This window comes from Desmodus rotundus, chromosome 8 (assembly GCF_022682495.2).
Source record: "Desmodus rotundus isolate HL8 chromosome 8, HLdesRot8A.1, whole genome shotgun sequence".
Lineage (NCBI taxonomy): Eukaryota > Metazoa > Chordata > Mammalia > Chiroptera > Phyllostomidae > Desmodus > Desmodus rotundus.
In genome coordinates this window covers 72861765-72882985 of record NC_071394.1, presented here as the reverse complement: position 1 = coordinate 72882985, position 21221 = coordinate 72861765, and the positions used below count along the sequence as shown (strand labels likewise).

The 21221-nt window shown below is 37.5% G+C and overlaps 1 protein-coding gene across 13 annotated transcripts in view; it reads left to right on the top strand.

Moving 5' to 3' along the window:
* The window catches only part of MITF (melanocyte inducing transcription factor), a 237878-nt gene that overhangs the window by 121710 nt on the left and 94947 nt on the right, over positions 1-21221 (top strand). Inside the window, exons 1-2 of one of the 13 annotated variants that reach the window (XM_045192212.3) lie at positions 10435-10754; positions 15014-15060. The exons of 7 other annotated variants lie outside the window; for them this stretch is intronic. Coding sequence is in view for 4 of the 6 variants with exons in the window: in XM_045192210.3 (XP_045048145.1) it covers positions 10699-10754 (56 nt within the window). In the remaining 2 variants the exon portion in view is untranslated. Of the gene's footprint in view, positions 1-10429; positions 10755-15013; positions 15061-15905; positions 16010-21221 lie in introns of those variants that run through there. 5 more of the 13 variants (XM_045192210.3, XM_024556646.4, XM_024556647.4 and 2 more) reach the window with 5 other exon arrangements.

Here is a 21221-nt window from a genome sequence, read left to right as displayed (position 1 = left end):
ATAAAACAAGGGGACTTTAGATCTTTGAAATGAAAATTTAAGCCCTGACCTGTGTGAGTCAGTTAGTTGGGCATCATCCTGCAATGTGAAAGGTTGCCAGATGAATTCCTGGTCAGGCACATGCTCGGGTTGCAGGTTCAGTCCCCGGTCAGAGTACATGTGAGAGGCAACTGATCAATGTTTATCTCTCACAGCAATGTTTCTCTCCCTCTCTTTCTCCTTCCTTTCCCCCTCTCTAAAAATAAATAAATAAATCTTTAAAAAGTTCTTAAAATGAAAATTAAGTAATTTACATTAATATAGATTCATGTGGTATGCGCTTACCAGTAACTTTATGTATGGATTTTTTAAATGCAGCACAAACCTGCACATGAATCCTAAAGCTTCAGACTGCTGGCTCCATCTAGTGTATGAAAGGATTTACATAGCTGGGGAATCTGTACTAGGGTACTCATTGGTACTTTCTTGGGAGAGAAGGAAAAACCAAACCTAAACAGAACTGGACTGTGGGTTCTATTTGTGCCTCAGGAGATAACACTAACCAAGGTGACTTTCATAGCAGGAGAGGAAAGGTCATCATATATTGAAACAGCAACATCCAACATGCCTGACATTTTGTTCTCACAACCCTTTTTTCCCCCTGGACAGAAGTCTTATTTACAGACACTATCAACAAACAGTGCGGCACTAACATTGTGATATTCTTAGCCTTACTTGGCCAGGTCCCCAGTCTTCCTGTGTGGAATCGTATCTGAGTGTCATCCTCATTTTCCACAGTTAGGGAGTGATTAGGGCCAGGCCCACTACTGTAATTTCAGGACCCTATATGATTTTATAAGACCAAAATTCTTTGTAGCTGTTAGCTTCTCACTGCAGTAGAGAAGGCCGCTATTTCTGGGCTGTATTTAATCCTCTTTGCACTGAAGGATTCTAGCATATTCTTCATTTCCCTCAATCAATGTTTCTAAAATTTTAGGTATTCTCATGCTAACTTCATGATGTTTGCCCCCTTTAAAACATTTAAAATATATTTTAAAGTGGATGTTATAATAAATAGAAACCACAAATGGAAGTACGAGTAAAATAAATATAATGGAATTGGAAGAAAATTGTTAGATTCTTACTAGGTGTATTGTCTGGAAGGGCCTGAGGTCTGAGCTTTTTTTGTTACAAAGGGCAAGTGTTAAGAGATTGATGTTAAGATGAAGACATATTAACATCAAACAAACTTCGCCTGGGATGAAAGGAATTTGAAAGGGCCTTTCTCATTTTTTAATTCCATGGTTATTTAATGCGGAGTCTGTGTGTCTCGATTTTAGATCATATTATATCCCACACTTTGGGAAACTTTGCTCAGGATTTACTGTCTTTGCCAAAGGAAGTTCATCATTCTTCCCCAAATTTCCAAAGGCCTTGTTTTTCCTCCAAAGACTTTTTGAATATTTTTTTTCTTTTCCAAGTACTTCTTCTCCTGTTACCAAGTGTAAGGTGTGCTGATATATATTTTTTTCTGTTGTAACCACATTTTCTCACTCTCTTTTACAACTAGATTTTGTTATTTGAGTTGTTATTTGCTTCTTTCTAGTCAGTGCCATTAATTTAATTCTTGCTTGTGTAAACATGCAGGGAAGCCTGCTTCTTTCCGTCTTTGTTTTGTTGTTGTTGTTTGTTGCATGGTCAAAAGTGGCCAGAAAAAACACTATGGTTAGTTAATTAATCATTTAACCCGTTGACAAATAGTTACTGGGCACTTTCTCTGGGTCTGGATTGTGCCTGAGCCAGGAATGGATGAGAGAACTAAACAACTGGTTTATGCCTTTATTGAATTCAGAATCCAGTGTGGGGTGTTGGGTGCAGACAACTAAAGAGGCAACTCCAGTGCAAGGTTATAATTTTAGATTTGGTTTGCTTTTGTGATTGTTGGGCACTCACAAAACTAGGACCAGACAACCATACTGAGAGGTGTGTGGCTCTGGAGTTTTCAACCCCAGATCTGCAATCAGCTCATTAACGTCTTGACATTGTGCAAATTACTCATCACTCCCTGTCCCTCAATTTCTTTATGTAAATGAAAAGATATTAAATAAACACAAGATGTGATTTGCCAGTATAAGGTACAGTTATCAGTGTGATATGATGAATTCTTTGTTCCCTTCTCCCTTTTTTTTTTTTTAAATGAGACAGAAACATGATTTTACTTTTTCAAGTTTCTGCTTGGCACACTAAGAAGTAGAAATAGGTTGTCCAGCATAGAAACCAAACATCCTTGTTAATGGAAATATCCTTGTGAATGGTGCTTAAAAGTTACAAATCCATGCAATTTCCAGATTGTCAGTTTAAATTAATGAATGAGTTGAACATTCAGAGTTATTTCATGATATTTCTCTCTTAACAGACTAAGATTCATGATATATCGCTGAGGTGTAGCCATATTGAACAGTGCCTGGGACATAGTAAGTTTCAATAAATATTTGTTGAATGAATGAGTTTTAATAAGAATATTTTGATTTTTTCCTTTATTCATCATTTTGTCCATATATCTTAAAAATGAACCAGTGCTATTTGAAATAAGGAGCAAGGTGAGCTTGAATGGGAATGGCTATTATCTGCATCTACTGTACAATCTTTGTCTGTTATACCTGGCAGGTAATTAAACATTAAAGGGACAATTAGATAGCTGTGTTACATGCTTTTTTTTTTAAAAAGGACATATGACTTAATTTTTTTTAAGCAAAGATCTAATTTTTCCTTTTTGTCACTCCATGGCAGTATAACTTGAAATTACACAGGCTATTGATTTAAAATACTGATTATTTTATTTTCACGTTTTACTACCAACATAAATATACACTTAGATTATAGACAAGACACCCTCGAGTGTAAATGAAACACAAATGCTAATGTGCATTGAGTTCATTATGATTGATTGGATTAATTAACAGGAAGGATTTCTGTGCAAATATCATTTTTCCCATTTTAAATCCTATCTGCTTAGCATAACTGAAACAGCATGTCTGTCATTAGTACATGAGTGAGTATTGAGATACTTTAGAAGTTTGGGAAATTTGACTGTTAACACAAACTTACATCAAGATCTATTGAACACAGACTGGTTATAGTTCTGCTTTTAAATACATGATTTCCTGATTGGCTTCTGTATATGTTTATGTAATAAAAATACAAGTCAAAAACATAATTGATACACTGAATGAGAAGAGAATGTTCCCTGGGCTAGAATATTTTGTCTGTAGCTAACACACCATTGAAAAGACATAGTTACCCACTGTGAGAAGTTACAGATCACTACCATCTTTAGTTTTTAGTTATTCATTATGGATATAAAAGTTTCTCTAGGCTTTTTCTGAGCTTATATGTATTTTAAGTTCATACTGTCTTTTCAGATATCAAGTTTCAAAAGCATCTTCACCATTCCTTCCAAAAAATAACTTTTATTTGCCCTACAGCTTGAAATTCTTTGAGTCTATCAAGGCTGACTTTTCATTCCCTAGTATTTTGAAACACAGGCCTTGCTCCTTGCATAACATTAATTCAGTGGTATTTTTTCCAGAACTTTTAATAATTTACCTCATTTCATCACATTAATTTATTAAATAGTTAATATTAACATCCCCATTTTATAGATGCAGCTCTTGAGTCTTGAGACTCAAATGACTCGCCCAAGGTGAAGCTACATGTGTGCTGTCAGTGTGTATGTGTGTGTCTACACTGTACCACCACGTAGGCTGTCTCCAGTTGAAAGATGAGGCTAATTTTGTATCTGTAGGAGGGACATATCAGACAGGTTTGCTGCCCTCAGGTTGAAACCACTGCTCTGGACCCTTACCATATCTTGTATAAATTAGATTTTTTGTACCTTGATCTGTTGACTTCCATCCTACTTTCCACCATAGTATGATTGTCCACAAGAAACAGTCTGTCTCTACCCTCAGCTCACTTTTTAGAACAAATATTTAATTTGTGTGAATATGCTGGGGAGTCTAGCTGACAAAATATCATTTTCTACTTTATTTTCATTCCCTTTCCAGCTTCCCCTTGGACCATAAAAGATTTGGTGGTTCTTTGAGCTACTGATGCCCTGGTATCTCATTCAGAGATGGAAGCTTGGGAAGGATGGGTTCACCTTCCTTAGCAGCCAGGACCTGAGCTAAGGTGGTTTGTGGAGGCCACTTCTAATAGCCAAATACCATGTTGCTTTAATATATTTTAATATCTTGACTCATGCTTGGAAGAAGAAAGAAAGAAATGGATGTCCTGGATGATGATGACAGTGGTACACACTCTTCCTTCAGTCCTCAACACCCTTAAGGATAGCAGAGAGATCCTATTTGCTTATTTGCTCTTCAATCTTTAATTACTTTTAGAAAGGCTCTACAGTGAAAGAGAGGTCTACATTTTTATTTTTAAGTGAGTTAGGAGATAACCACTAAATGGAGAGAAAAACACCACAATTTTAAAGTCCTGAAGTGGAAGATTTTATTTATTGTGAGTAACTTTGGCCCTCCCCAATGGCAGTAGCATTATTTCCCCCATTTATTTATTTAGAGAAGAAAAGTAAATTGAAATTTTACTAAATTTGTCATTTGAAGAAATACCTTCAAAGTTGCATGATCTCCTCAGTGTTTCCCTCTCCAACCATGTGGTGTTTCATGAATTTGGTTTATATTGTAGATTGTGGTCTGCTTATTGAAAATAACTTATTGTCATTTACAGATAAGAAACAGCTTCCAAATTGCCTTTACTGTAGGAACAAATATTTCTTTTGAAGTGAACCCTAAGAGAGAAAATACGAGACAGCTCAAGATAGGAAATTAATCTGTTGTATTGATTATTATGTTAAACTAAAGGCCAAACTATGATTTCTTGTATTTCACCCTTCAATTGCTTAACAATTTACTTCAGATGCAATTTCAGATGTCTCTTTGTAGCTTATATTTGTATTTTCAGAATAGATTTTTCTAAACAGTTTTTAAATTTTTTTCCTTTGGTTCTGAACAGTTCTTTAGTAATGTTGCATGAGCTCCATCAGGCTTACCTGAGCTCATGTTGGTCTTGTCTCCATTTTCCTTTTCACCCTTAAAGGGCATCTTTTTGTGCCAGCTTTCAGAAGATCCTATACATCACTGTTACTGGGAAATTTGTTCTTGGTAGTAGAAAAAAATAGAAACAGGATAGAAGAGATAAAGGTGATTGAGTGGTATTGAACAGCTACTTCTGCAGATAGGAAGGTAGTTATTAAAAATTTCCTTCAGTCACCACTGTGAAGGTATCAAATTAAAACCGCTAGATCAATTCCTTGTAACTTCTTATCCCAATAATTTATGGCAAGTTAGTTGTGTTCCGCAACCAAAAGGCTCCAGAGAGTATACAATTGTGAGTCCCATTTGTGCCTGTTGACTTCCTTCCTAATTAATGTCACCCACAAATTATAATTGATAGGTCCTTCCTTACCCGATCTTTTCCCTGCCTCCCTCCCTCCCTTTCTTTCACCCTTCCTTCCAGAAAATATTTATTGAGCACTTACTATATTTCAGGCACTAAGAATAAAATAAATAACAAAGGACCTTGACCTCAAGGATAAAAGACAATTAAACAAATAAAATGATGACAAGTTGGATTCAGTGCCATAAAATAAAGAAACAAACATTTGCCAGGAGGGCAAAAAACAGAAGTGGGCGTTTCTGCTTCAGAGAAGATGGGCAGAGAAGACCTCCCTGGGGAAGAAGTGTAAACCTGTAAACCCTCACCTGAAAAATGAAGGGAGGTGGCATGGAAAGAAGTCCTTGGAGCTGGCATTGGTCCCTTCCCCCTCTTTCCACAGGCGATAGGGCTATGGATGTGAGTTGGGTTCTCTGGTGCGAGCCCATCCAAAGCTCACTCTCGTACCTTCACTTGTGTCTTCCCCACAGCACTGAGAACCGTGTCTCTCACATGCTGGTGAGTCATAAATGTTTGAGTTGAGGGTCTTTCAAGGGCATCTTACATTTCCCAGAATGTTAGCTTAATGGCCTGTGGGGAGAAGAGGGGTGTGTTTGGTATTCTTGAGGGTACTTGGGGTTTTCTACCCACTTGCATAGTATGCTCTTAATTTCTTCGTAATAAGGCTTTCAGTGAACATTCAAAGTTCACCCATAGTAATACCCAGTGGACATTTTAAAGAATTAAACTGTACAAGTAAAGATTTATGTATTCTACAAATAAAGGGAGCTTACATTCTTGGGTGTGTTCCTGCCATTCTCAGATAATCAACATAAAATGTATATAATTATATACATTATAATATGTTTTATTATATATTACTGGTTCCCAGGCCTGACTTTACATTAGAATTTTATGAGAATCTTTTAAAAAATACAGAATTCCAAACCATACCTCTGGAGAATTTCATTCAATTGTTTATTTCAGGAAAGATCCCTGACATTTAAGCTTTTAAGTGCTCTTGAGTTGATTTTAAAGGGGTGGGGTGGGGAGGAAGGTCCCCAGGTGCTTCTGATAAGAATACAAGTTTGGGAGCCATTGGCTGGGATCACAGTAAAACAGGAAACCTGGGCAGATGCTTCATCAGTAGCATGGTGGAGCTAGTTCAGGGTCAGTATAGTGCTGGGCACATAATAAGCCCGACATGTTAACTGTCGTGAGTGAGGTAAGTGTAAGAGTGAGTTCACTGAAAAAAGCAATGACTGTCAAAAGAAAAGATGCATGAAAACTGTGTGTGCTTTGGGGGCAATAAAACATTTGACACCCAAATAAAATAAGAAACATTCTGACTGTGATAAAGCAGTGTTTCTACATTTCTTCAGCAGAGGTTTGGATAGAGTAACAAGTAAAGCCTCTTATCTTTTCTCTAGCTCGTTCAATACAGTGATTGAATTTTTCCTTCCAAAAGGATTCTGCGGCCCAAATTTAGTATCCAAAGAAAAAGTTCGCTTTCTCTAGGATGGTTGACAGTTTTCTTCACTATCATATCTTACTTTGTGTTTAAATTTAGGGTTTGTGTATTTACATAGGGGTGTGTGTATGTGTGCATATGTGTATACAAATATACATTTGTGTGTGCACTTAGGGTATTCATCTGGATTGTACAAATCTGCACTAGAGAATTGCTTACGCATTTTAGATTCATTCACTTTAAAGATATTTATTAAACACCAATCATGGACTGTTCATTCCACTACGTTCTGGGGATACAGTGGTAAACTGAACTGATGTGGATTCTGCTGATTAGAAGATATTTGTTGAATAATGGGGTGACTGCTACTTGAGGACAAGTATTTTAGTATTGGGGAAATGTATGTAATAGTTTATGAATTTTTTAGATGTCACATTTAATTCAAGCATTAGTCCATTCATTGCTGTGTCCAAGAAGATTCTTGAAGAGCATTGGTTGAATATAGATCTTTCTAAAACACTATTAATAACTTGAACACATGCTCCTTAAAAGTAATTTTACTTATACACTATATAAATGATCAGTGGATAGCTTTCTTGGGTGTTGGATTGTTCAGGATAAAAAGCCGGGTGATGTCATTGTCTGAACGTGCCAGGGGAGCATTTGTCACCATAATATGTCCCCCTTGGAAGGCCTGGAATTGATGTCAGTCATTTCATGGTCTACATTTGAGAGCTCATGCAGGGTACAGATTCTTCCTGTGTATAAGGGTTTTGGTTCTGAAATGTATCTGGGTACTTTATAACTTTATGCAGTTACAAACAGTACCCAGGTAGGAGAGTCCAGCTTGGCTTTGCAAAAATAATCCCCTAAAAGTGCTGATATGGTAATTTCTTGCCTTTTCTATTTTTCTTGATCTCCCACTTGCTCTATTTTTGGTAAAGGTGAATCCAGGATTGATGTGGACACTGGCCTGCAGTGTCCGTGGCATTGTGGCTGAGATGAGACAAATTCACACAGACTACCGAGTCCTGTGGAGGAAAAGGGACGACATGGCCACTCTCTCAAGAGAAGAGCACCTGGACCCTTGCTTTGACAGACTTTTATTGCTTTTCTGGGTACATTACATTGAGGATAGTCCTCTTTGCTATGCACAGGTTTGCTTTAGGTGGTTACCTTTCACAGAAAAGAAAGGAGATGATGTTGCTAATTATATCAAAAAAGGATATTTGCAAATGTAAAGGGAAAAGTGGTTGAACTGGTTACTTTCATCCTTGGAAGGTTTAGCATAGATTTTAGGAAGTTACTTTAAAGATATGCAGTAAATGTTTGCTGCCTCAATTCAGGGTGAGGGAGTTTTAGCAAAAAGCAAGTGTCAAAGCGGCCTAGGTACAATGCAGGCCTGATTCCCCTCAGGAGAACCTGTCCTTGGGCGTGGCTCCTGTGTGCAGACCTCACTTTCCACTGGCCTTTCCGAGTGGGAGCCGGGCCCCCGCCACGCAGAATGGTCTCCTACACAGGATAGTAGACCTGAGTACAATCATAATCATAAGAGCTATTTTTTAATTGAACTTTACTTTGTGTCAGAGACTATGCCAGACACATTACATGTTATTTCCTTCATTTCTAACAGCAATCTGTGGGGTAGCCACTTAGCCTTTTCCTTTCTCAGGTGAAGAAACTGGGGCACTGAAAGTTCAGTAATTTGGACAAGGTCACAGAATTAGTAAGTGGTGGGATTTCCACCTGGATAAGTTGACACCAGAGCCTGTGTTGTGAATTTTTCTGACCTACTGTGCTAGGCGGGGAGGCTTGTAAAGGGAATAGTGTAGCATCTGAGTCATCTTTTACCCCAGTGTCCAGCAAATATGTGGCATGTAGGAAATGCTCAATAACTGTGATTAACGAATACAATTATTGTATCTGGGGCCTGGATTACCTCTCTCCACCTCCATTCTTTTTACTTACTGGTCTTTAATTTTACAGTCATCTGCCTACTTCTCTCCAGCCCATCTTTCCTTCTGGCCCCTCCTCCCATGATCTGTCACTGCCTCCTACCAGGACTTATAGTGGCCAATTTTTCCCCTTCTCCAGTTGGTTTGCAGTATAGTAGCCAGAGGGACCTTTCTGAAAAGTCAAATCTGAGCCCATTGCTCTCCTGTTTACAACTTCCCAGTGGTTCTTGCTCTTCTTAAATCCAAACCAACAACCCATTTCTGGCCTACCAGGTTCTGCGTGGTCTGGGTCTATCACAGCTTTGACCTGATGGATACCACACTTTCTCCTCACTCTGTGCCCTTCAGCCACAATGGTACTTCCTTCTAACTTCCCACCACTGTTCAGAAAACTCTTCTTCCATGCAACTCTCCCTTGTACCCTCCAACTGCTACCCCGACTCAGATCTCAGCCCAGAGGTCCTGCCTTAAGGGAAGCCTTTTTTGACCCTTACATTTTAAGCTTTTCCAGCTCCCTATAGCAAGTATCAGATGTTTCATTATATATTTGTGTGATTATTTAATATGTGGGTTCCACTACACTTTAAACTCCTAGAATTTATACAGTGCCCAGGACAAAGTAGGTATTCCATAAATGTATATTAAACCAAAGAATGAATGAATGAAAAAATGAACAAAATAAAAAGAGCTAGAAATAGCTTGTCTGAGACTCCTGGATGGATGTTTCCTCTTATCAAAGGGAAATTAAAAAAGATGATTTCATTATATTATGGAATTTGAGATTGATTATAGGTTATAGAGATTGCATTGTTTTCCAGCCATTTACTTTAGAGACAAACTCTCAGGCATAGAGAGGTGAAGTAACTTGCCCAGGGTATACAGCTAGTCAGTGTCAGATGTCTTTGTTCTGACCTTTGAATTGTGTGTAGGGAGAAAGGTACATATTTTCATCTCTCTGCAGGATATCTTTGGTGGGCTGAGTCTGTAGAAACTGCCTCAGTATTTGATAATACTGATATTTTCATGTCAGAATTTTAGTGTCTTTTAAGAACATGTATTTTGGGGTTCTTTTTTCTTCTTGTATACAAGTGTGTTCAGAATTTAATTGGATGACAGTCTAAGAATGCACTGATTTATGGCCTAAAGATGTGTTATGTCCTAAAAGGTGGTAACCGCGATGAGAAGGAGCTTGCCCTTGACTCCCACCAGGACTGGGCAAGGACAGCCCTCCTTGTATTCTTGAGTTATGAGGGTAAGGAATGCTGTCTGGATCTCTAGACTGTCAGCAGGAGAGTGTGTACAGTTTATCAAGCTCCAGCTCCAGTTTCGCCTGTTCATTCCTGCAAAACTGCAAGAGGTATGTGATAAGCTGATGCCTGAGATCTCCTCAATTGAGAAGGGGCACAAGCAACCCCACAACCTTCCTTGATTCTGTAACTCTATTAAGTAAGTGTTAAAAATTCACTGATATGTAAAATTATCTCTCCTTTCAAGTTCTATAAGAAGGCTCAGGCACCACAAGACTCATCTATTACAAGCACTGGGAAGGGCTAAGTGAGCATCCACAGTGCTTGCCTGTCTCTGCTGGTGCCTGGGTCCTTGCACAGCCCCTTTGCAGTGTGAGGCAGCATTTTTGTCCTGCAGGTACAGTAGGTACTGGATTAAACAGGTCTGCTGTTGCAGACAGACACCAGGCACCTTTCTAGCAGGAGCTGTGTTTGGATTGGAGTTTCCAGGGCCTTATCAGGAGCCACCCCTAGTGACACAGCCAGTGCCAGAACTAACTTTGACTTTCATTTTTGGCCAAGGGCTTGCAGAACACCTTACAGGGAAAAGATGGAGGCGCTGAGAGTTCAGATGTTCATGCCCTGTGCCTTTGAAAGCTTGTATCTGTAAGTGAAGTCTTATTCTGGAAATAATCCTGGGGCCACTTAACAGGCGTTTAAGGGGGAGGCCAGATAAAGGGAAGGTTTTATTGGGAGTTAAAAATACTGGAACTGTTACTTTGTGACTGTGGCTTTAATCAGCTTGAGCTGTACCTCTAGGAGGTAGGTATGACAAGGAGAACAGTGAATTTGTGAGGGAATTGAAATGTTAGCCTCTTAGCTTTGCCTTAAAAAAAAGAACAAAAAACTGAATGTTGGTCTTAAATTAATAAAGCCGAAAAATAACTGCTTGAAAAATCTGAGAACTGCTTGATTTATGACTACAAAGTAGACTGTAGTCCAGCTTTGTTATGAATTGAAAATTGATTTTCTTCAGGAAAAAGAGTGTGTGTAATGATAACTTTTGTCAGAACTGTCCCATTGCAGATACTTTGGGGTTTTGCTTCTCCTTTTTTATTCCTGACTATGGAATAGTGATGGTTGCATTAATAAACATCTCCTTTCCATTTCTATATATTGAATTTTTTCTCTTTGAGAGGAACATCAGAATCAATTGCCTGGCATATACATGTAGAACAAGTGTGAAATAGTCAGTTTCAAAGACATACTAAAATGGAGAAATGATGAATGGAGAATGGATGATACCTCTCAGCACCTCCGTTAACATTTACTTTCAATGTTAGGTGATAAGATTTGAAAACGATACTAAAAGCTGTGTCCCTAAGTGAATAGGCATTCAAGCAAATCAACTTATGCAAAAGCCACCTCTGGAGCTTAATAATTATTTAGTGAACGTTCCTGGGTCATGAGAGAGGTTCTCACTGAGTCAGGAGAGCATTATGTTCAGCAGCTTGTGAAGGTGCATTTGAAGACGGCAAGAATAATGGAAAAATACTAAACGTAGATGAACTATTTTGAGAATCCGATTCTTAAGAAAGAAATTCCCACAAATTTAAGTGTGGTTAAACTCTATAATGTTTAGTAGATACATCTTTAAAAAGTCTTATGGAAGCTTTTAAAATGATTCTAATTTCTTGTGCTGTTTTTGCTGTATTGAGTTTGCTTTTATAGATTTTTTTTCATTCTGCATGTCATTGAAGCAGTTTAGTTACTTATCTCTCTAAAATGATAGAGCATATTTATGAACAAAGTATATGTAGTTATGGATTAAAAATATGATCATGCTAGAAATGTTTAAATTTCTGCTTTGTAAATCAGGCAGTGGTGAGATGACAGCTGCCCCTAGTGATTCATAGTCCATAAGAATGTCCTTCTTAACGTAGTAAGTTTTAAAATATTAATTTTGTCCCCACCCCTCCACCCCAGAAAATGTAGACAACTGTAATTGAACAACAATAAAAAGAAAAAATATATTAATTTTAAACAAATTAATAGATGTCATGAATGGCTAAAACATGTCATTCTCATGCAGCATAAGAAAAGTAGTGCTGTTACCATTGAATGTACACCCAAATTAACTCTTAACTTTAACTCCTTTTGCTTAATGATTTTGAAGTTTCTTGAATTTTGAATGGTTTGTTCTGGTCAACTAAAATACTTGCCACAGGAGCATACTTCCCCTACAAACTGTCAGAATGAAATTCTTAGCACATATTTTTGGAAAAACTTGTTCACTGACTTGTGTTGCCTATTAACTTCTTTGGGCCTGTTATTTTAGGGAGGACACACATTGTGAATTAATTGTTTCTCTTGTATTTTCTTCTAGGAAAGTGAAGGAACACCATAGCAACATTCTAATATTTTGGCTTCCTAGAAAATAAGTTCAGTTTTCACTAGTCATGAGATGCTAAGGTACTCAGAGGGTGGCAGTGCAGGAATTAAAACACAGTGGAGAAGAAATCATAGTCAAACTTTTTAGTATTGTTTGTGTGGTATGTCATCTACCATTCATTAACACACTTAATTCGCATAAGCACTCTGTGGCAGGGGTACTTTTTTTCCCTCCATTTTATAAGTGAGAAAATTGAGGTTTGGGTAGGTGAAGTCATGAACTAAAAATGGGTTTCAGCCTAGGTGTCTGGCCCCAGGGCTTGTGCTTTTTCTTGGTTATGTTCTGTGGATTTTCACTTAAGATACTGAATGAATTGATATTTCTTCCCCTGACTTTTTATTGATGGGTCTCTACAAGCCCATATTTCTGAATTACCCAAAGTATGATTCATTTCAGCTTTTGAGGGACTGCAAATAGTCCAGTGCTACTCCATCCTCCAGTATGTGTCTATCAAGTGTATTTCCCTGTGTCCAATTTCCTGTTGATTATAAGGCAACTGTTGGGGGGAGGAGAAAATTCTATTAAACATGTACATTGATTATAAGATCTGTTCTGACTTGGAAAGTTTTAAAATGTGAAGGGAAAATTTGTCTTAGAATTAAGGAAATGCGGTAAGTTTTTAGAGCTCAAATCTTGTTGGTAAAATGTATCTTCGTCACTGAATGATTTAAGAAATGGTTTGAATAAAGGACTTCCAACACTAAGGTTCTAGTATTATCTGATTTTATGAGGTGGGGTATTTGTTAGTATAGAGACACCAAATTACTCATTGAACAGATAATTATCTCATCCTGTTATGTGCCAGATATTCTTCTCCATGCCGGGGAATCTATATATGAATAAAACAGAAATCCCTGTCCTCATGAAGAACCAGATATATTCCAGTTCCATCCTTATGGGGTGGGAGTGGGGGCTCATCTTATCCTCATGGTCCAAAATAGCAGCTGGAGCCCTTGCCATTACAGCCAAATTCCAGGGGGCATGACATCAGAAGTTTTAAAGAACAGTATATCTTTTTAAGGAGAATTCTTGGAAGTACCACATGACATTGCTGCTTAAATCTCATTGGCAAAACTCAGGCATGAAGCTAGTCTAGTTTCTGGAAAGCTGGGGAATATTGTAGGTAGCAGTATACCTGTGCAAACAAAGAGAAAATAGGGGAATGGATACTAGATTGTTTTAAGTTGTAGCTCTTAGGCTGAAACTTGTGTAATTTTTTTCAAAATATCTGTTATTTTCTCAAATGTTGCAAAAACCAGAGCACATCAAACTGGCTTAAGCAAAAATGGAGCCCTCGTAAATCAATATGCAACATGGAGGATTATCAAGGGGTCAGGGATGGTTTGGTTTAGGTGTTCACTGTCATCCAAACATTGGCTCCTTCTTTGTTTTTCATTCTTCTCAGTTCTCTGTTTCCTCTTTCAACTCACATTTCAACTCACTTTTTCATCTAGTTTGGCTTTTTTTCCCCGCCCAGATAGGCCCAGAAAGTTCCATATTCACTTTCAACCATCTTTTCAAACTGTGGTATAAATAGATTTATTTTACCCTAATAATTTTAGTCAAAGGCAAAGGTCTGACTTATTGGACCGTCTTGTAGCACAAGCCAATTTGATGGACAGCCTGGGTTGTGTTTCTATGTCTGGAGTTAGTAGCAACACCGTATGTCTGGAGTTATGGGGCACCATAACCTCATGAACTGAAAGTGAGGAGGCTGGCTCTTCGAAGTTAAATCAGGGTATTTTATGAAAGAAGTGGGACAGGATCCTTGACAGGAATAAATAACTTGTAACCACGTGTGAGTGAAATCACATGATATTTGTCTTTCTCTGACTGGCTTATTTCACTTAGCATAATGTTGTCCAGGTACATCCATAATGTCGCAAAGGGTAAAACTCATAGATGGAGAGCAGGATGACAGCTAAGCAGGGGGTTCAGTAGGGTAGGGGTTAGGGGGTTGAGGGATTGAGCAGAAAGGAAAATGGACTCATGGCCATGGACAGCAGTATATGGTGATTGCCGGGGGAGGGAAGTATAAAGGCAGGAAATGGCAATGAAAAAATACAGTAAAGATTAGTAAAAACATTAAATAAAAAAAACACGTGACCACCATAAGTCATCACTATTTGTAAGGCTGCCTCCTACTCCATGAAAGGTGTACTCATTGACTGCTCCTGAGACCATAGTTTGCGCTTTTGTCTTGATTTCCACTCAGTATTACAAACTTGGCAGACATGTGGTAGTTGTTAAGAATGACAGTGTAAAGCTTTTACATTTTCTCCAACGTGTTATGATGCTGTCTAGACAAGTATACAGAGCATACCCTGTGCCTGGGAAATTATTTGAGTAAGAATGGATGGGCTTTCTGTCTTTAAAAAGGTCTTTGCAATTATTTCCACACTGACGTCTGAATTCTGTTATTAGATTGTCAAGAGTTTTGCATTAAAAAGTCCTTCCTTTTAAAATTCTCTAGGTGGAGTATTCTGCCATTCCGTATCAATTACATACACCTCAGACAGGGTGAGTTTTTCGGATCCTTTTAAAACATGGCAGTTAGGTGTGAATGGAATTCCAAGGTGGGACAGAGTAAGCAAGAATTCTAGAGTGCAGTCTAGTAGAAGGAAGCTCGATATGAAAGACAGAAAGCTTGAGTGTGGGGCACCTCAACTTCATCTACTTTAGAACCATTTGATGGTGTGACTCTCAGAGACAGTTTCTTGAATATTAATTTGAGTATTAAGAGTGTGCCACCTGATAGTGGCATCTGTGGAAAATGGAAATCGGTGTGGTCATAAAGGGAGAAAATGGCATCCTCACATCTGTGGTTGAAAATATTTTTTTATAAGAGATTGACATTCTTCTTAGTTGGAGTGTGTAGAAATGAGAAACCCTTTGGGAGTGGTGTAAATAACCAACATAAACAAATTCTGTTGATGAAAATTGCCTGGAAAAACATTGTTTATATACTACTGAGGTCTCTTAAGAATTATTGGTCATTACTCCTAGTTAAAGATTTTTTTTCAAGCAAACTCTCTCAACATATTTTTATTTTATTTTATAAATTGTATATATGTGCCACTGTACTAACATTTTATATATAACATGAACAAAAATAGAAAATAAAAAATAATGGATAAAATATATGTACATATAATGTTCTAATTTTTTCTTCCTGTGCCTCAGCATATTCTTTTGTACTCTTTTTTTTGAAGCATATTGATGTACTGGGATCATTATTAAGGTTCTCTTGATTTTGATCTAATCAATTATTGAGATTACTCTTAATGGTACCTGCTGAAGGTCCAGCTTAAGGAATATAATCTTTTTTGTTAATCCTCACCAGATGATATGTTTATTGATTTTAGAGAGAGAGGAGGGGAGACACACAGAGAAACATTGATATGATAAAGAAACATCCATTGCTTGCCTCCCATATGTGCTCCAATTGGTGAATGAACCTGCAACCTAGGTATGTGCCCTGACTGGGGATTGAACTCACAGCCTTTTGGTGTATGGGGTGACGCTCCAACCAAATGAACCGCCAGTCAGGGCAAGGAATAACCCTCCAATTTTTATCAGTGATTTGGGGTTCAGGTGTTGAAAAATACAGATTTCAGATTTCAACTTATATATCATTGGTAGCTCTTACTTTTGAGTAGGTTTTCCTTCTCTGTGTAATGAAAGATACAGGGATACTGTCCACTTTGGACACCGTGATATCCCTCATGTTCAGCATAACCTGGCCTTTGGAAGGCATTCAAATATTTTTTTTGAAAGAAAGAAGAGGATAAAGACTGGCTATACTTTGCAAGCTATTTTAATTGCTCTGTACCAGAAACTTGTAGTATTTATTGCTTGAGCTGGTAATGTCGTTGGAAATGCTGGAATTTTGACAGGTTTCCTCTTTTTTGTTTTGACCACTGAAACGCAAGGTTGGCAGTGACAAAACTCCAGAAGATCTCAACTTCTGAAGCCAATCTCTGAAATGTGGTACTTTCACATTTATATAGGTTACATTCTCAGCTATTTTAAGTACAAGTGACAATGTCTTACTTTCTTATTTCAATTTCAATATTTTCTTATCGGTACTTGCTTCCACTGTACATGGTGAAAAAGTCATCCTTACATTTACAAAGTGATTACTTAACTGGAAAGATTAAGATAATGGAAGTGCTGATCATTCTGAAATGTTAGAGTGTCATTTAAAAAGACATATCCATTTACCAACTCTTACTTCAGTGATTTGTGCACTTGGAAGCACTTTCAAAAGACTCCTAAGAATTTCTTTCAGCTGACAGAACTAACTGGTTTGAGGCAGTTTCCATAGATTCAGCCTGTGTGTTCCTTTTAGTTATGATAAAGTAGTAACCAGAAAGATCCACTGGCAATTTCTGGACTGATGTTTTTGTCTGTCTGGGTTTATGGCCTGTTGGCAGGGGTTGTCCTCCCATTCCATCCCATTCCACATGTTGATACTGTATTGGAAGGACTCTTTAGAACTCTTGTCATACTTCTGGTGGTGGGAATGGAATGTGAATTTCCTCAGACATGGATGAAAGTGTGCTGGCCCTAGACTCAGAGATGTGGGTTCATGTCCCAACTCCTACTAATGGCTGGGTGATCTTGGGTGTTTGAATATTAGTTTGTGAACATGGCCAGGCATCCGAATCAACTGCAGAATTTTTATAGACATATTGATGCCTGGGACTGACCTTAACTGAAATCAATTTCTGGGGTGGAGACTGGACATTTTGATTTTAGACAGTGTACTCAGCTGATTTTGTGATAGCCAGCCTTGTGCATTTGGAAACTCCTGTGGCTTCACCTACCCATGACATAGCTTTCTCATCTGTACTTCATGAAGATGACAGTATTGTGCCTTTCTGTGTCTTCACTGTGGATATGAACATCAGCCGCTGTGCTTTCCTGGACAGAAATACATTGTGCCCTGGTGCAGCAAATGCTTGGCTTTGAACTCTATCAGCTGAATGATCGTAATGAATATTAATTTTTCCTGGAGAAAAATGCTAGGATTTTTACTTTATAACTTAGGAGATAATTGCAGGAGAAATAATCTTTTCTCTTCATCTCTGAAAAGCTGTGAAGTTCTCTGAATTAAATATGGATTGCCTAAACCTTAAAAGATGAATCTGCTATGGTCCAAACTTGCATATAGGCATATACAAAATCACCTCCCTGCATCAGGAAAGAAGTAGTATGTTCATAATTTAATTTTTGTTTTTTACTAAGTTTTGAACTCTGTTCCCATTTATTAGACTACGTTTCAGTCATTGTGTTTATTAGCTTTTTACATCTATTATAGATTTTAATCATCACAATGCCAACAGACACTCTTTATAAATAAGAAAAATCAAAGCTCAGAGATGGACTAACTTGGCCACAATTATAGATTAGTAAGTGGCAGAGCTGGATTCTGTGTGAGGAAATGAAGAGAGGAAATGCAGTGAAAAGTTTATCAGCTCCTTCTTCAGCCTAGACCAAGTTTCAACCAACCACCAGTTTCCTACCCTGGATGGGGACCCTTATGGGGAGACCAGAGACTTGTTCACGAGGCCTAGTAAAGGATTTGGCATCAGTGTCAAAGGTGAGGAGTAGTCAGGCAAATATCATTTGGATGCTGGGGTAATGGATTTAATGGAATTGCTAATATTCTTAAGTGGTTAATGAAGGCAGTAGAATTAACTATTTGAATTTAGGAATATACCAGAAACCTGGAGCACATGACCACCAGGTAGGTATCAGTGGTTACTTGGTGTCCATATACATCAGCTGCTGGATCGAGCACTTTATCATTCACTCACTCAATCAACACAGTACCTTTGGGAGGAACATTTTGGAGAGGCTCAGAGAAGTGTAATGGCTCCTTAAAGATCACTGCTCACCAGTGACTGAACTATTGGGTTGGCCAAAAAGTCTGTTGAGTTTTTCTGTAAAACAAAAGACAATAACTTTTTCATTTTCACAATAACTTTATAGATTTGGATCTTTCGAGTATGTCGGCTATCTCCCATGTGGTATAATGTTTATTGTTTTCAGTTAATGTCTCAATTTGATCTCTATCAACTTCAACTGGTCTATCCAACCGTGGAGCATCAACCAGCGAGAAATATCTAGCACAGAACTTTGCAAACCACTTTTGACATGTTCGATCAATCACAGCAGCCTCTCCATACACTACGCAAATCATCTTTTTGCCTTCCAGTTGTGTTTTTACTTTTCTTGAAATAGTAAAATACAATATGCCAAAAATGTTGTGTAACATGGCTACACAAAAATTCACTAATTTTGATGTTTTTTAAAAATGCCGCTGATATGACAGCTATCACAGTACAGTCTAACAAAATTGTTTTGAATAAAGTTAAAGTCAACTAACTGCTACTAGAGCCATCTTACGGAAAAAAACAAGCGAACTTCTTGGCCAACCCAATAGAATTTGAGCCCAGTTGACATCAGTCCTGCTGGTGTCATTATTCAGCAGTTCCCAATTCTCAAGGAAGTTGTGTGTCTGGCTTTAGTGATTCTGATAAGTGCCAATAAAAGCTTTGTCTCTTTATTTGACTTTCTTTCTTCCTTTTTTTTTTTATTGTTGTTCAATTACAATTATCTGCATTTTCTCCCCACCCCTTTAGTTGACTTTCAAAAGGTGATTTCTTATGGTGAGATGTATACCTTCCCACGTGGAACTAGATAAGTGTCAGATAATCATAGTAATTGACTTAATTTTAAGGCATCTCATAAAAATTATATGGCCATTGCTTTAAAATATGTGAGATTAGAGACAAGGTAGTCCCAATACCTGGCACAGAGGAAGCACTCGATAACTATTTGTTGAATAAATGACCTTTACATAACCTGATTAAAAGGAATTAGACTCATGGAATTAGGATTATCTAATGCAGATTGAACTTCTTTGGCCCTGGATAAAATCAGTTAGCTTTTAAAATTAAATGCACTTGGGCAGCTTTCCTTGCTTACCATTAGTGGCGTGTATCAGGTCCTTATTTTAAAAATGAGCTTTTTGGTCACCTGTAAAGTTCTCATCTCAATTACGAGTTTAAAACATTATGCTCATTTGTCTTGCTAACATTTGGAAGTCTGGGTAACTTCATTTTTATCTATAAGGTGATAATTGCAGACTCAATTATTTCTAAGAGAAAGGGATGTTAAAAGATCGAAAGTAAAGGTGAGAATATGGGAGTTGTCTTAATGACGTAGAAATATCCCACAGGGAGTGTGTGCAATGAAGTGACCGCAGTCTTCCTTTGCACTTTATTTTTGGAAGATTTATTAATAATGTCAATTAGTGAGCTCTGGTAGGTTTTCTTTAGTGGAGTTTTCTTTTATTAATGCAAGTCTACTATCTAATTTTTTTTCCTAATGGATATTTCAGTAAATACTTTAAATGAAATTGTTGTGGCCTTAATGTGGTTGATAACTCATAATCTTAATTTAAAATGTCTCAAGAATGCTTTACCGTTAATTGAAAGGATTTTTCGCCAGTATCACAACCAATGGCTTCTCTTGAGCAGCTAATTAGTGCGATTATTCCACAGCTGCATTTGCTAGAGCACAAAGGTTTGCTCCTGTTTTCATCAGAAGGATCAGCTCTCTGGGAATGTTTTAACTTGACAGGCTTTGGATACTAGGAGTGTTGTTTGTTTCTTTGTTTGTTTAAAATAGTACCCCTTACTCCTGCCCTTTTTTTCTTGCTTTAGGAAAGTACATTTTAGTTTTGATTGTCGTTTAGTAGATCTTTACCAGGTGAATAGGTTGTTTTCAGTGATGGCTGCTTTTATTATGTGGATGAGTATAAGGTTTTACGATAATAAGCGGCCTGTCAACATTGTTCAGTCTGTGTGTGTCACTGTGAAGAAGAGAGGACTCTTCTGGGATGCAGAAGACTTCCACGAGAACCAGCATGCTAGAGACTCGCTGCGTTCCCATCTTACTGTCAAAATATTGTCTGTGATGGATTACTCTCCTTTTTCTAGCCAAATGGTGACTTTGATCACTCAAATCATTTCTTTGTGTTCTTAAATTAGTGGCATATATTCTGCCATTGAGAGAAATCATTATGGTTTTATTTAACTTAGGAGGAAAAAACCCAAAAAGAAATTCACCTATAATTCTGCTCCCACTCTGGCAACTATGATCATCTTTTAGCCTTCCCTGCTGGTCCTGTGCGTATGTGTGTTAGCGTACACTCACTTTCCTTATTTTAAATTAGAGTGTGAGTACATTTTTGAGTCCTGCCTTTTAATTTACTCCCATGACGTGCATTTTCCTCTTTGCTTTACATTTGTACATTTAAAAAATACTATATTGTTAAATTCATGTATCATTCATGTATTATGATTTACTTTTCTTAGAACTGTTTTATGCTTAAATCTCTTACTTAAATGGTTTCATTTTTCCCCAGTCTCGTTGAGGTATAATTGACACAAATTGTATATATTTGACGTATATGACATAATGATTTGATAATGCATATATTGTGAAATGATTATAATCAAGCTGAACAACACCTTTTTTTTTTTTGTAGAGAGAAGAATTTAAGAGTTCTCTTAGCAAATTTCAAGTACAGGGTACAATATTCTTAGCTACAACCTCCATGCTATACCTTAGATCCCCAAAACTTACTCATTTTGTAACAGTTTGTA